This window comes from Aquila chrysaetos, chromosome Z, assembly GCF_900496995.4.
Source record: "Aquila chrysaetos chrysaetos chromosome Z, bAquChr1.4, whole genome shotgun sequence".
In the NCBI taxonomy this organism is placed as follows: Eukaryota; Metazoa; Chordata; class Aves; order Accipitriformes; family Accipitridae; genus Aquila; species Aquila chrysaetos.
Window position 1 is genome coordinate 60,559,477 of NC_044030.1, and position 15,225 is coordinate 60,574,701.

The 15,225-nt window shown below is 42.1% G+C and overlaps 1 protein-coding gene across 2 annotated transcripts in view; it reads left to right on the forward strand.

Moving 5' to 3' along the window:
* Nucleotides 1-2,724: 2,724 nt before the first annotated feature.
* The window catches only part of ANKDD1B (ankyrin repeat and death domain containing 1B), a 31,360-nt gene continuing 18,859 nt past the window's right edge, over nucleotides 2,725-15,225 (forward strand). Inside the window, exons 1-5 of one of the 2 annotated variants that reach the window (XM_030005263.2) lie at nucleotides 2,725-2,929; nucleotides 6,612-6,715; nucleotides 8,779-8,877; nucleotides 13,781-13,879; nucleotides 13,972-14,076. In XM_030005263.2, coding sequence (XP_029861123.1) covers nucleotides 2,854-2,929; nucleotides 6,612-6,715; nucleotides 8,779-8,877; nucleotides 13,781-13,879; nucleotides 13,972-14,076 — 483 coding nt within the window. In that variant the 5' untranslated portion in view covers nucleotides 2,725-2,853. The remainder of the gene's footprint in view (nucleotides 2,930-6,611; nucleotides 6,716-8,778; nucleotides 8,878-13,780; nucleotides 13,880-13,971; nucleotides 14,077-15,225) is intronic. The other variant, XM_030005266.2, reaches the window with a different exon arrangement.

A 15,225-nucleotide genomic window follows, 5' to 3' on the forward strand; every position in this document is an offset into this window, starting at 1 on the left:
GAATTTATAAGTACTTTGGCTTATGCTGTTTTGTTCTCAGAGTTGCTGAAGTTCCACTTTGAAGTGTCAGTAACAGGCAGGAACATCAGCAGGACAGAGTTTGGGCTTGAATTGCTCTGCCTGTAGCTTGATCCATGTTGGAATTATTTTGGGGATGGTTTATCACATCCTTGTCTCTCACATGGTAGTATGCAGATCCGAGCAGAAAGTTGGAGCCATCAAGAATCATAATGCCTACAAGTGAGCCTAGGGAGCAGCCTGCTGGTGCCCGAGTTTGTTGGCCAGCTGCAGTGTTCTGGGGATCTCTGCCGTGTCTTTTCTGATTGCTGTTTGTATATGTGAGCACCTGTTGAGACTGGGCATCTCCACTTCGTTGTTCTGGTTACTACTCATAAGCAAAGGCAAGTGGCAACAGGTAGCTGTCGCCATAAGGGATGAGGGAAGGAACAAGGGTAACTGAGGTGCTGCAGTTGCACAGGCTAAACAATCCATGCACCACAGGATTCAGAATCCTGCAGAGTTTCATACCTTCCATAAAAGTACAGAGTTTAATACAGATTAATACACAGTTTAATAAAAACATAATACTCTCTACCTTGACTTTATCTTCAAATCTAACCATCTTTTACAGGACATAATTTTGGTTCTTCCTCTTTATGCACTATTCCACATGCTTTTGTCTTGCCTTACATTTTTTCTTTATATTGGTTCTACTTGTTTATGTATTTATTACTACTGTTATTTTAAATATTTAAAAAATGCTCTGAGTTCCTGGCAGAGAGAGAACTCTGTGAAGGCAAGTTCCAGTTTCCAAGAAAGATGTCCCAGTACTCCCTTGCTCTGCACTTTGTTCTGGATTCTGCATCTCTGTTAGTTTCTGCACCAGTCTTTTGTGCAGGGTGCTGGGGCCCTTTGAAAGAGTCAAGATTGTGGAATTGGTTTAGAGAATGTGGTAAACTTGCTATTTGCAAAGTTTGAGCACATGAAGTATAGTTGTACTGGCAAAGTTAGTTAAGAGACCAGGGATACACTGTGAAATAGTATTGTATGATAGTAATTAGAACTGGAAACTAACAGCTGGCATTTCCAGACTGTATGTAAAATTATGGTCAAGGTTTAAAGATTCACACTGTAACCTGTGTTCTGATGAGGCTGCAAATGTATTCCTCCTTTGATGCCAGGTTTGTAGGCAAACCTAATCATTCCACAGTTGTCTGTTGTCTCTCATTTTGAAAAGGAGCATTAATATTGCAAAGAGTGGGTCTGTATTACTAGCCCAGTCACCATACAGAAATAAAACTGTTCTTAAGAAGTTTCGCTGGAACATTTGAGTCACAGGAAGCAAGGAGAGGTGAAACTTCCATGATTCAGCTACTGCTAAATCAGTTACTTGTTCTTCTCACTCTGGGCTTATTTTCAGGTTTTTTTCAGCTGAGTAACATTCATCTACTGGAAGTACAGTGGATGAAACTGTCTTACCAGACCAAGGTGTATCAAGTGTAAAGATTCTTATACATCACAGCCTGACTGTTTCAAAAATATTTAATGGAGAGAACAACTGTGAAATCTCTTCATGTGTGATAAGCAGAATCTGAGCAAATATTTTTGTATCCAGATTTGCTCAATTTACAAACTCTTTTGAGTCTTTCAGATTAATTCTACCATGGACATGTAGGGTGTTAATAATCTTGGAAGTTAAGATGACTGTGTAATTTAATTACAAAGAAAAAATTATAGTGAAGGAACTCAAGTGTGTCTTCAGTTGTATAAGGCTGAATACTGATAGTTCTGCATTCTTGGAGCTACTTTTCTAATATTTATTTTGAAATGTTAGCAATATCAAAGGCTGAGTTTAAAGTAAAATTTAGGCTAGTCACTTTAAACAATTTTTATGCCCTGTCTCAGAAAATCATTGTCTGTGTGAAATGAAATATCAGCGCTGGCTTAAATAGACCAAAGTAAACAGTGGACTTCAAGATAAATTGAGAAATAGGTAGATTGGATGGATCTCAGTATGTCAGGTCACAAAAACTTTACCTTTGGGGATATGTGTATTGATTTTGACTGGACTTGGACAAAAGCAAATGAAAGTATTGTCTACCTGAAAATGAAGAGTCTTCTGATTGGATCAATACTGCGGCTGCACGTGTGTATTTCTGCCCAAATTTACGGCAGAAGCACCTCAGTCTCGCGTCCCAAGGCTGTCTGAAGCTTGCAGGGTCGCGGGGACAGTCACCCTCTCCAGTCCACTGCACGCTGGTTGACAGCAGTAAGAAGAACTCACAAGAGGGATTTCCCCCCAAAATAGCCTTCAACCTGCAGAGAAGAGCTCCATGGCTACCCTGCAATTAGTAACAAAGCCACCTGCCTCCGGGAATCCCACGCAAGCTGTGATGCCTCTGTGGGTCCGTACGTGTGTACTTGTGGCATTGCTTTTCAAAAGTGCCTCTTGTTTGTGTGACGATTTGGTAAGCACTTCGGAAGCAAACAGGACTGCCTTTTTGTCTTGCGTGTGCATTTGTCGCTGCAAATGCTATTTGCACGTAAGGCAAGCCGCTAGAGAGGACCAGGGTGGGGGCAACTGTGCAAGGATTACCCCGTTCGGTGCCTAGCTCGTATCAAGAAATGCTGTGTATTTATTTCCTGGTTTCTTTTAAAGCAAACTCCTGAAGCTGCCCCGCACCTCTCCCCCTCGGGTGGTGTGGCCAAGCGCCGGTGTGCCTGCAGGGCTGTGTCGGGCCTGGCGGAGCGTGCTCCGCTCGACTCGCAGCCCCGAACCGGTTTGTCGGGCCAGCGCAGGGCACCTCCCGCGGCACCTCCTTGGCTGAGGAGGAAGCGGAGCCGCGGGCAGCAATGAAGGGGCTGAGCCGCCTGCTCCGCGCCGGGGAGGATGCGGCGCCGGGAGCCGCGGCAGCCAGCCACGACGGCCGTGAGTGCGCGGGGGTCGGCGGCGAGGCAACCCAGCGGGCAGCGCTGGCCCTGGGCCCCGGGCTGCCCGGCCCGGAGGCAGCGTGCCAGGCCCCGGCGGGGCTGCCGGGGCGGCGGGGCCCACCCCAACCCCCTTTTTGCCTCCACCAAAGAAAAAAATGGGGGGGGGGGATGTTAAACACGACCTGCTTTTTACGTAGTGAAAGACATCAGCGAGGAGGTGTGGATGTGGGATGGGGAGCTGGGGTTTGGCACGTCCCTCTTCCAAGGGACAGGTCCGGCGAGGTGCCCAGCGCCCCACTTTAGCTTCACCCCTGAAGCTGCTCGGGGGTGTTCGCCGGCGCTCGTCACCGCCCTGGGGCTGAGCACCTGCCAACAGCTTCACAAGCCGTCCAGAGCCCGCTTCGGGGGCACGCAGAACTCGGAGGACCTTCTGGCCTCCCTGCACTCGGCGGCACGGTCGCGCCCGGCGGTGGGGTCTCCGGCTCCCATCCGGCAAACCGGTTTGTGAAAGAACAGCCTGCTCCGGCGTGGGCTGCAGTTAGTGAAAAGGGGTTACTCGTGGAAACTGAGCCGTAATTGTCAAACCTGGCCGCAGCCGTGTCCTGTGATGGCAGCGCGACAGCCAGGAGCTGTCCTGCCTGCTGTCAGGCCGGCAAAGAGGGCAGGCAGAGAATAGGAATGAATAAAATATCACTGTTGGACTCCATGGGTAGTTTTTCCCGTGACTTCTTTGGATCGGAAAACGGTTATTTTAGAAGGAGATTCTCCTGACTTAACAGAATACCTGCTTTGCCCCAGTCATTTTGTTTCTGGTAACACACAAGAAAACGTAGAGAAAACATTGAAAATGTTACCGAACTGTTAAACATATGATTTAATTTTTAGAAACAATAGAGTAAAAATAATTTTTGTTGTCATTTGAATCTGAATATTGTTATTATTTTTGTATTCTACCTCCTTGGAACTCTTCAGCCAGTTCAAATTCCTGGGTTTTGTTCCATGTGCTTTTTGAGACTATGACAGATTTCATCTTGTGGATACCACAACAGGAAATTAAAAAGGGGAGGGGGAGGAATTTCCACTGTCTACGAGTACTGAAACCTCTGGTGCGGTTTTTTACTTCATTGGAAGTCATCCATCCTTATTTGTGGTATTACTGAAACACAGATTGGGGCCACTAAAATAAGATGTCAATATGAGGAAAGAAAAATTGAAGGTACCTCAAAGCTTGAGTTTCTGTTGAGGAGTACTTTCTGTTTTCAGGTTAACAAAGTGATTCACTTTTCTGCACCTTTTTACTTCCTTGCCCCTTCAAGAGGGGCAAAATGTTGGGATGTTCAGTACACCACAGACAGGGCTCTCTACAAAGGAAATAAACTGATAAAATTACTACTTTTAGTTAGCTCAGAAGAAAAATTGAATATAACTTTTATAGTTACAATGTAAATATAGTCATATACTTATAACTTGTAGGGCAGTAAGCCAGACATTTTGTGTGAAGCCAAAGAACATAACCCCCAGAAAAGATTGACAGCCACAAATAGATAATTGATTGCTGCTGCTACTTGAAAATAGAGTGATTGCTAATAATACAAGGAGTGCCAAATCCTGGACACCCCAGATTGGACAGAAAGCTTCCATAAATCTGTAGTCTGACAGCTCTATACTCCTGTAATTTCATGTGTGAAAAAAATCGTTTTGCAAAAGCAGCAAAAGGTTGTGCAGCAAGTCGGTGCTGTGGTGCGTCTGGATTGCCACTGTTATTAACTCCTGAATTAAGAGGTATTAAGAGAGAGATTATTAAGAAACATCACACCCAGAGCAAAAGGTCTTCTTTTTAATAGCGTACGGACAATTCATGACTTCTGGACAGGAGAAAAAAGATCAGTTATTAATTCTTTGTCAGAACCGCAACAAAACTGTCCTTGCTGATGCAGATACAGTAAAGAAACATCAATTTCTCTTGTTTCTTTAAGGCAGTGTGAGTAAACTGTTGTGATTGTTCCTGAATGTTCTGAGATGCAACAGCATTTATCTTTCCATCCTCATGTAAGAATCCTGTGTGAGTGTTCATCAGCAGTCAGTAGGAATGAATGTGGCCTAACTGTAACTAATTAATTGCAGCTAATTGGTGCCCTACGTTTTGTTGCCATGTTTGCCACAAATTTGCCTTGAGCAAGGTATCCTGTGACCATTGGTTTACCTGTGCTTGAAATCAAGGTACTGGAAAGCTCTGCTGGATGCTTCTTTAGGGTGTAGACTATGAAAAGCACAAGTGAGGCATTTATTCTGCAAAGATCCCTGTTAATGATGCTGATTTTGCTGTCAGTCACACTCCTTGTCACAGATGCCAGGGGTGCATTTTTATTTGCAACTGCTTTTTTTTTTTGGCTATGCCCCTGTGTTGTAAAACAAGCTAGTAATTTGTGATCTGTGATTTCCAGAGAATTTTGGGAGGATGCTTCTGTTGTTCGAGGTGCTTGGATAATGTCATAGGAAATCTGGAAACAGCTTTGCAAGTGTCCAGTTTAATTTCTAGCTCATTTGGTACAGTACAACTGTGATTATTCCCACTGAGATTATAATCATGGGTAACATGTAAAATGCAATTAAGTGAATGCCATACTGATTTTCCTTAGTATGCTCTGCAGTCATACTGCCTCAAGCTGTATTCTCATTAGGCCGTTAATGAACTTAGATGTAATGCCGTAGGATGAGCTTGCATGAGAGGCCTCTAAGGAACAGATAATTGCTGCAGTTTCTAGTTAACAGAGAGCACTGTCCTCTTTGGTGGTGTCATTGGCCAAGTGGCTTTCAGGCCAAAATTTTCTAGACAGACGATATCTAAGTGACTAACTTTTTAAGTGTGATATCCTAGGAAATTAAAAATATCTACTAACATTTTTTCAACTGATTTAACTGCTACACTGATTTCTTCTAAGTGATTAATTAAATGTTAAGGTAGAAACATGAGAAATACTCTGACCTCTAAGTTAGCTAAACCAGTTACCAGAGCCTGGAATTTTATTTTCCAAAATTACTGAGTATTAGGTGTCTAAATGCATGCTGCAGCTACTTTAGTTGACCAAACAGATGTTCACTTTTGGGTTGAGACATTAAAGGAAGGTCCCAATTTAATAGTAAATTCCACATTGGGACCAAATTTTGAGTTCAAGTACGCACCTTTTTTTTCCCCTGTAAAACTCCTGGTTGGTCTGGTTTTTTTCAGTTGGGTCATACCATTTGGTTACTGCTATACATTTTTATGTATTTTGGTGGTGTGTTCTGTTTTAAAACTGAGCAAGTTTTCCAAGAATAGGAAAGAAATGGAGCGGTTTGTACTGTACACTGCTATGCCTTTAAAATACTTTGGGACCCATTTAGATGGTGAGAACTTCATAAATGAACTCTTGATGCTGTGGGCAGTGCAAATAATGGTAATCCATGCTGTGAAAAGTCTACCTCTATTTGTTCCTAAAAGTTGAAACTAGAAACATCAGCCAGATGTCTCTAGAGGAGAAAAATGTAATCCTGGAACACTTCTGTGATGAGAAGCAAATTATTCTCATAACATATGAAATGAGGACAAATTACAGAAAGTAAGAACAGTATCATTGTCGCTTAAGTTGGTTATGGCTATTTTTTTAGTAATACAATTTTTTCATCGTGTTTTTCCACAGTATTGCCAGATGAGAGAGAATTTCAATATGCTGCTAAAATGAACAATTTGGAAACCATGGAAAAGCTGTTTAAAAAGAATGTTAACATAAATGCTGTAGATACTGTGAGTATGAAGTGTCTGACAGATCACTGATCTGAAATGCGACTCCTCAGGGATGCATGGTGGAATCCCAGCATGCTAGCTTTGTCAACTGTAAGGTGGTGAGGCTTCGAGGATCCCTTCTAGGACCTGATTAAGAAACGTTTCACACATCCAGTATGGACAATAGGATTTTTGCAGCGTAACTCACAGGTCTTTGCATTTAGCCAGTAGTCTGTGCATCACACTGGGGACTAAAGACTTCTGAATTGTGGTCCCTGCTCTAATACTTTGTGTACTTGGGTGACTAATTTCTCCAGTTCCCCATCTTTCAGAGCAGGAGGATGTAATCTCACAGTCACTTTGAGAATTAATTTATGCTGCTAGCTTTACAAATTTCAAGTGTGAATTGTTACTGTTTGGTTTGTATGGAACCACCGGAGCATTCTACCACATTCTGTGGCTCCAGGCTGAGATCAGAGCTCATATTTACCCTAGATAGATGAAAATGCATTTCTTATGCTGACATCAACTCTAGGCCTAAAATCTGAGGGTGTGTACTTCACAGTAACAAAGTACAGTGCTATGTTCCACATAAGAGGTAGTTCAACAATGGAGTGGTCATGATATTAATCTGGGAGTTGTGGAGAACAGTTTGCCCTCAGTGGCTATGTATAAATCATCTACCTATGCATGTTACTTAATCATGGGTTCTGAAAAAGCTTGCTTCCCATGCCCATGTGCATTTTTCCCCCCTGGGGAATTGAGGAGATAGTAAAGATACATTTCTTGGTTTGTTTGTAAAAAAGAGATGGAGACAAAAATTTCTTTTGAGTAAACTTCTCTTGAACAATGAGAGTATTGCCATCAATTACCTAAAAAGTCACTTAAAAAATAGTTCTTGCTTCCTTATTGCTTTCCAGAATTCAGAAAATTAAACTAAATACTTTTCCAGTCCAGTAGTTTGAATCTTTACTCTGTCATCCTTAAATCAGGCCAATAGTATCAAAGATTCACTAGCATAGCTATGTGGGTGTTGTGCATTGATTAATTCTGCTAGGGGGGACGTAGCTTACAATGGCAAACCATTCTTTTGTTCATGGTGATCATTCCTGCCCCTGTACTCCCAAGCCAAATAAGCAAGGCTGGCAAATGGTGAGTTTTGTTGATAGAACTATTTCTGTGCAAGAGGCTTTTTCTGGCATAAATGCACGTCGTAAATCCGACCTTTTTATGCTTTTAATGTATATAGCTCTAAATTTAAACTCATACATGTATAAGTCAGCCAATCTGCATAGAAGCATAAGAGAGCAAATTCAAACTGACTTTTAAAGTTAATTGCTTAAATCAATTATATATCCTTGTATGGAAACTCTCAGTGCCTTATGTTAAACCCAGTTATGTTCACTTTAACTGGAAGCAAAACTCTCTCCACTGAAGTTTAATTCAATTTAACCAATCCCTTTTAAATTCACACCATTAATTACTTTAATGAAAAATTCATCAAGTGTTCCTGATAAGCATTGAGCCTATTCACCTGTGTAAAATTACTCACTGTTTGCAGGGTGGAAGCTTTCATTTACACAGATAGTGACTCAGTCTGGGAAGGTGACTAATACTGAGTGAGGGAGGAATCTCATCATGCATTGCAGAGATATATTCAAAAGCAAGGAGGATACCAAAAGCAAATCTAATTGTGTAAATCTACTCCTCAGCTTTTCAAATCAAACCGTATAATAAAATAGTAAACATGGGTGCTTCTTGTACTGCATGCACATCCTCTAGGCAGTATGATTACTTAATCCCACTTTGACACTTCAGTGAATTTCAGTGAAGGGATGATGTTATGTAAAGTAACTAAATCATTCTGGTTCTATCAGAAATCTTCAAGATTGATACCTAAATTCTGTCCAAGGGAACAAAAGTGCAGACAAAGACCAAGTGTGGCTGTTGAGGGAGAAATATGCAAACGTATATATATTAACAAATATGCTTGTTAATAATCAGAGAATTTAGAAATCCTGATCACCTGCAGAAGGAAAAGAACTGTATTATGGACCTGACAACCAAAGCTTTGCTTATTTCAGCTGAAGCGCACCGCATTCCATTTTGCTGTTGCAAGAAGTCATATGTCGGTGGTGGATTTTCTTCTCCATCACAAAGCTAGAGTTGATATGGCGGATCAGGTAAGCTGGTTTACATGTTTTGATCACACAGTATAGGAATATCTTAGGGGAAAAGTAAAAGTAGGTATTTAACTTATGCTGCCCATTTTGCAACGTTAAGTCTTGCTGTAAATGCTTCATTTTGTCTTAAGACTGCATACTTTTATATGAAAAAACATTGTTAGAGGAAAACCACGTTGCCCAGAGCTCTGGCTATGTTGAATACTTGGGTGAGGGCAAAGGTGGTTGAAGCCACTGGCGCAAATATGCTGTCTGTCATAGTTGTGTATTAATTATTGGCCACTTTAGATGAAAGCAATCACTGAAAGTAAAAATTAGCTCTGGGGATCAGTAGGAGCTCAGAAAGTAACTCCTTGTGTTCTTTCCCTCCATTTTTATGTGAGTAGCTTAATGCAAAGCTGTCAGCTACCCCACAGCCTCCAGGACATTGAGTTTAGCAGTGTATAGCTGATTTGATTGGGCCAGCTGGTGATCCACGGTGCAAGATTTGATTCAAATGTATGGTATGTTATTAATAAACAGGCTAGTCAAACCAGGAGTTTTCCAGTTAACTGAGTAATGAAAATAGATTAATAATTTACCTTTTGTTCCCCTGTTTCCTTCTTTCCCCTTATCCACCGTATGTGGCAGTGTTTACATTGTAAGTAAGACAAATTCCAGGTAGTGGAGGGTGGAGGGAGAAAGCTCCCTTGTTTTCACATTGTGTTGAAATGAAAAGAAGACGAGAGAGACCAGTCAGTTCCAGTTACCAAGCAGCTCCTGGCTTGGGCATGTTCTTGCAGTGTAGGTAACCATCTCCTCGTTAGTGCTACGTGAGTTGCTCTGAAATGTTCTCCCAATCTGCCCTGTCAGTGAGTACCTCACATGCTGCTTTGAAGAAATATGGCCATCTTTCTGGACCCTATCAGCTCCTAAGCAAATCTTGCACCGTTGTAAGCAGTTTCGCTTTTGTCTTGCAAGCTGAAAGACATTGCCTGAATGAAGTACTCTAAAATTAATAGTCTATGATATAAATGCTAATAGGGTAGTTCTGCAAGAAGTGGACAGTTTTCTTCAAGTAGTAGTGCTCTCTATAACTACAGTTAAGAAATGGATCCCTGGATCTTCCACAGAGTACCACTGGGTATAGTGTTAATGTAATTTTATTCTGTAACTATTGTAAATTATTCTTTATGGCAAATTATTTTTCAGTGGCTATCTTCCAGATTTGTTGAGGCAATAAGGTGACTCCAAAGATTTTATGGGTCCTTTAATTACCCTGATAGGGTGCATTGAAGCCAGGTTGGCAATCAGTTTGATCTTGCAATTGATAGGAAATAGAATGAAGATACTATGACTTTATTTCTTACTCCATTTCAGTTTCTGACACAATTTTTGTATTAATAAGTGTATGGTCTTAAGCATTCTTAGCATTTCTCAGTACAAAAAGTAAGCTGATTAAAAACACATAATAGTGTTAGCAGCAGGTATAGGGTACTCCTGCCTTTAGATTGGAGACTTGACATAAATCATGGTGATGGTTAAGATGTTTATTGATTAAGCAGCACACCTCTAAGAAACCAATAACACATTAATTGGCTAATAAACGCACCACTATTGTTAGTAGTATTAATTCACAATTACATTGCTCCAAGTTGCAGTGATTGAGTTACAATTCTGTTGCTTATTATCAGTATTAGTGTTGATACACAATTACATTACTGCAAAGAAATCTTATACTACTAAGCTGCAATTCTGTCACTTGTCCTTCTGCATTTAACATCAAGGTACAAGTTTATCCCTTCTTGTCCACCCTACTATCCCAAGTCTTTCAGACATGGACATGATGGAGAGTCTAGCAGGAGAGTCCAAGGTGGACCCTTCCTATATCGGGGGGAGCTTCAGTCTGCAGGTCACCTTGACCACCATCAGTAGGAGTCCACAATCACAAGACTGTGGACATCACAAGATCCTTCCCTTTTTTGTTCTCCAGCTGATTTTATACCTTGTCTTTTTTTTTTTTTTCTTTTCCTGAACCCACGTTTTTGCTACCCTTGTGCCTCCTTATGTCCTCCTAGACTCCTCCCTATCAAACAGCCCATGCACAGAATCACACCGAGTGGCTGAGGTGGGAACCTCTGGAGATGATCTAGTCCAGCCTCCTGCTCAGAACATAGTCACGAAAAGAAGTTTGCTCAGATCTATGTCTAGTTGGGTTTTGATTATCTCCACAGATGAAGACTCCATAACCTTTCTGGGCAATTAATTCCAGTGTTTGATCATCCTTAGAGTAAAAAAAAGGTTTTTCTTACGTTTTAGTGAATCTTCCTGTACTTCAATTTGTGCCCATTGCCTCTTTCCCTGTCACTGGACACCACCAAGAAGAGTCTGGCTGCATTTTTTTTACTCCCTTCCATTACGTATTTATCCACAATAAGATCCACCTCAGCCTTCTTTGGATAAACGGTGCCAAGTCTCTCAACCTCTCCTTGTATGTCAGATGTCCTTTAATTATCTTTGTGTCCCTTTGCTGGGCTCTGTGCAGTATGTCCCTGTCTTTCCTATACTGGGAAGCCCAGGACTGGACACAGTACTGCAGGTACGTCTCACCAGTGAGTAGAGGGGAAGGATCACCTCCCTTGACCACGTGGCAGTGCTCTTCCTAATGCAGCCCAGGGCACCATCTGCCTTATGTGCTGCAAGGGCACATTGCTGGCTCATGTTCAACTTCACGTCCCCCAGGAGACCCAGATCATTCTCTGCCAAGCTGCTTTCCAGGCAGTTGGCCCCCAGTCAGTACTCGTGCCTGGGGTTGCTCCTCCCCAGGTACAGGACTTTGCATTTCACTGTGTTGAATTTCATGAGGTTCTTGTCAGTCCATTTCTCCAGCCTATCAGGGTCCCTCTGGATGGCAGCACACCAATCTGGTCCATCAGCCACTCCTCCCAATTTGATATAATTTATAAATTTGCTGAGGGTGCACTCTGCCCCATCATTTAGGTCATTAATGAAGATGTTAAACAGCACTGGGCCCAGGATCAATGCCTAGCATATATTGCTAGTGACTGGTCTCCAGCTGGACTTTGTGCTGCTGATCAGAACACTTTGGGCCTGGCAGTTTAGCTGGCTTTCAGTACACCTTGGCATATCTTTTTGTCTACATCTGTACTTCATCGGTTTGTCTACAAGGATATCATGGGGCACAGTGTTAAAATTGTTATGAAAGTTGAGATAAACATTCACTTCTCCCCCCTCATCCACCAGGCTAGTCTTCTTGTTGTATAAGGCTCTCAGGTCTAGTTATTTTTTCCCCTTGGTCATAGTTGGGAAGGTTTTTCAGGGCAGACCTTTGAGCCACAGTCACAAATTTTGCCCAAGTCCAGCTTTATTGTTGTAGCCTGTGCACCAAATGTGTGTTCCATATTGCCCTCCGCTGTTTTCCACTGCAATTTCTGCTTGCTGTGCCCAGTTTGGGGCTCCCCAATACAGTAAAGACATTGATAAGCTGGAGCGAGTCCAGTGCAGTGTCCCTAGGATGATGAGGACTGCGGCACATGGTGTGTGAGGAGGTGCTGAGAGAGCTGGGTCTGCTCAGTCTTGGGAGGAGAATGGTAAGGCAGAGACCTTATGACTGTCGACAGCTACATAAGGCGACAATATAGAGAAGACGGAGACAGACTCTTCTCGGAGGTGTACAGTGATAGGACAAGAAGCAATGGACACAAATTGCAACATGGGAGGTCCCAATTAGGTACAGGGAGAAAAGAAAATTCACTGTCAGAGTGGTCAAACACTGGAACAGATTTTCCAGAGTTTGCGGAGCCTCAATCTTTAGGCTATTCAAAGCTTGACAGGACAAGGTCCTGAGCAACCTGATCCAGTGGGACAGGCTTTGAGCAGGAGGCCATAGAAGTGTCACCTCCAGAAGCCTTTTCCAGCCTGAACTGTTTTGTTATTCAGTGAATAGTTTGCAAGTAGTAGTATCCTGAAGTCCCCATCACAGCAAGCATCCTGCTTTCCACAGTGTTATATCAACATGCGTAAAAACTGTTCCTGTTCTCCATTAGAGATGGGAGTCAAGCTATTTATTCCTCATTTACAGAGGAGAAACTGGGGAAGGGTTATAACTGCTAGGGAAGTGCCTTGATCCCTCTTGCTTCCTTTAGGTTTCTCTGATTCCATCTCTTAGACCAGGTGCTTTTATGGTGGAGTATGAAAGTCTTGTGTTGACACTTAGCACAATGAGCCATGATTTATGATGCTGCACCTGGACACAGTACACACAAATTGAGGAAGACGTGGAAAACATAGAGAGATCTGTGGCCAAGATGGGAGACACTGGCTGGCAGTTCCTTATCTCTATTCCTTTTGGCTCTAAGAAGTTAACAGTTGTGGTTTTGGTTTTTGGTTTTGTTTTTTTTTTTTTTTTGTTGTTGTTTTTTTTCCTATAAGAGAATAACTTTTCAGAGAATTTTTCAGAGAGAATAAGAGAGAACCTTAAAAAGAGGGCTAACTGGAAAATTATGAAATTATGGTCACTCATGGAAATATAGTCATTATATATCATCACCTGAAATGTCATCCACCACACCCAGTGCTAACTATCTACGTGGTTTCTGGAAAGAGGGAATAATTTCCAGGTAGTATTTAATCCCCCCATTTTAAAATGGGATCAGTCCTTCTCTGGAGATGCCAGACCTTCTGTCAAGAGGGGCAGCTTGAACATTTAGCTAGGTCTTGATGCACGACATTTAGCTTAATTTAAGTGAGATGAATCCCACTCACACTGCCAGGTGTTAATACTGATTTTCCAAGAGCCTGCAGAGCAGAACCCACTCATACAATGAATTAATCAAAAAGATATAAAGAAATTTGTCATGAGGTATTTTGGTGGTAATTTCTGCCTTTATCATTTTATTTGAAGCATGGCCTGACCGTGATTCATCTTGCAGCTTGGACTGGAAATCTGGATATAATGCGAAAATTAGTTAAAGCAGGTGCTGATCAAAAGGCTAAGAATGAGGTTTGTTGATGCCAAATTTTTACCAACTCTAAACATGTTTATGTTGGAAAAAAATCAAACTTCTTGTTACAGAGTTGCTTATGGTTTTTCAGGAAGGAATGAATGTACTGCACTTTGCAGCTCAGAGCAACAGCGTTAAAATAGTTGATTATTTTATCCAAGATCTTCATCTGAATGACTTGAACAAGGCTGATGGGGTACAGTATGTTTCTTTCTGTTTATTTCTTTGATGTCATGAGGCATCTGTTGTGGGCAAAACAATCTTGACTTGGGGAATTTCAATGAATTTTAATTTATTGCCAGTTATATAAACTTTTAATTACTGATTTGGGTATTGAGGAACAAATAAGACAAACAGCCAGACAAGCACTTAGGGAAGACAGCTTTCCTTCCTCTTTGCCTGTCTCAGCTGAACTCCAGACACCTCTCCTCCCCTGCTCCCCTTGCTTTTGATGCATGTGATGCTCAGTCCCATCGGTGAGGCAATGGGAGGCAGAGGAGGTTGGCGTTAGTCCACAGTGGTTTCCTTTTTTTTTCTGCTCTTTGTTTCTTACTCTTTTCCTCTGCTCCAGCAAGGGTTCTCCCATGGGCTGCAGTCACCCTGCGGGTATACCTTCTCCTGTGTCTCCTCCGTTGCATCCTTTCATACCTCCTCCTCTATCTCGCCTTGTGCATCCTCCCCGTAGCAGTGACCACCCTTTCTTAAATACGTTTTCACAGAGGTATCATGTGCTTCTCTGATGGGTTGAGTGCTGACATGTGGTGGGTCAGTTTTGTCCATTGTGGAGCCAGCTGGAAGAGGCTGTGACCAGCACAGGGCAGTCTCTGGCCTCCTCCCACACAGCTCACCCCCGCAGCCCCCTGCCCTTATCAAAACTTGCCAGTTATGGCCAACACGGGTATACTTCACCAATGTAGAACATAAAACTATGTGCAGCCATCCTATAGAGGTGCACCAACTCTTCAATAGTGCCAGGGCCTTGTCCTCATCAGGTTTGCTGTGGTTTTATTTTTCCTTCCCACAGTGTTGGGATCTTGCTTTGAAAGCTTACTTAGCAAAGTAAGATATTTTATCTTTACATGCGGTAAACTTATTCTTTGTAGGATCTGTCACCAAACTAACAAAGCTCCCCTATCCTTTTTTTTGAGGCTTGAATTGTATTGACCCAATGGTGCAAAATTCTGAATTCTTTCTGCACATGGCAAGGCTGACAAAACAGACTTAATTTAACAAAACAAACTTGTGTGTTTTAGGCCTTAGGAAAGGAAAGGTGAAGAAGAGTCTTCTTTATGTTGAGGTTATTTCATATTTATCTATTAGTTGCTTGCATTTTTTTCCTTTTTTT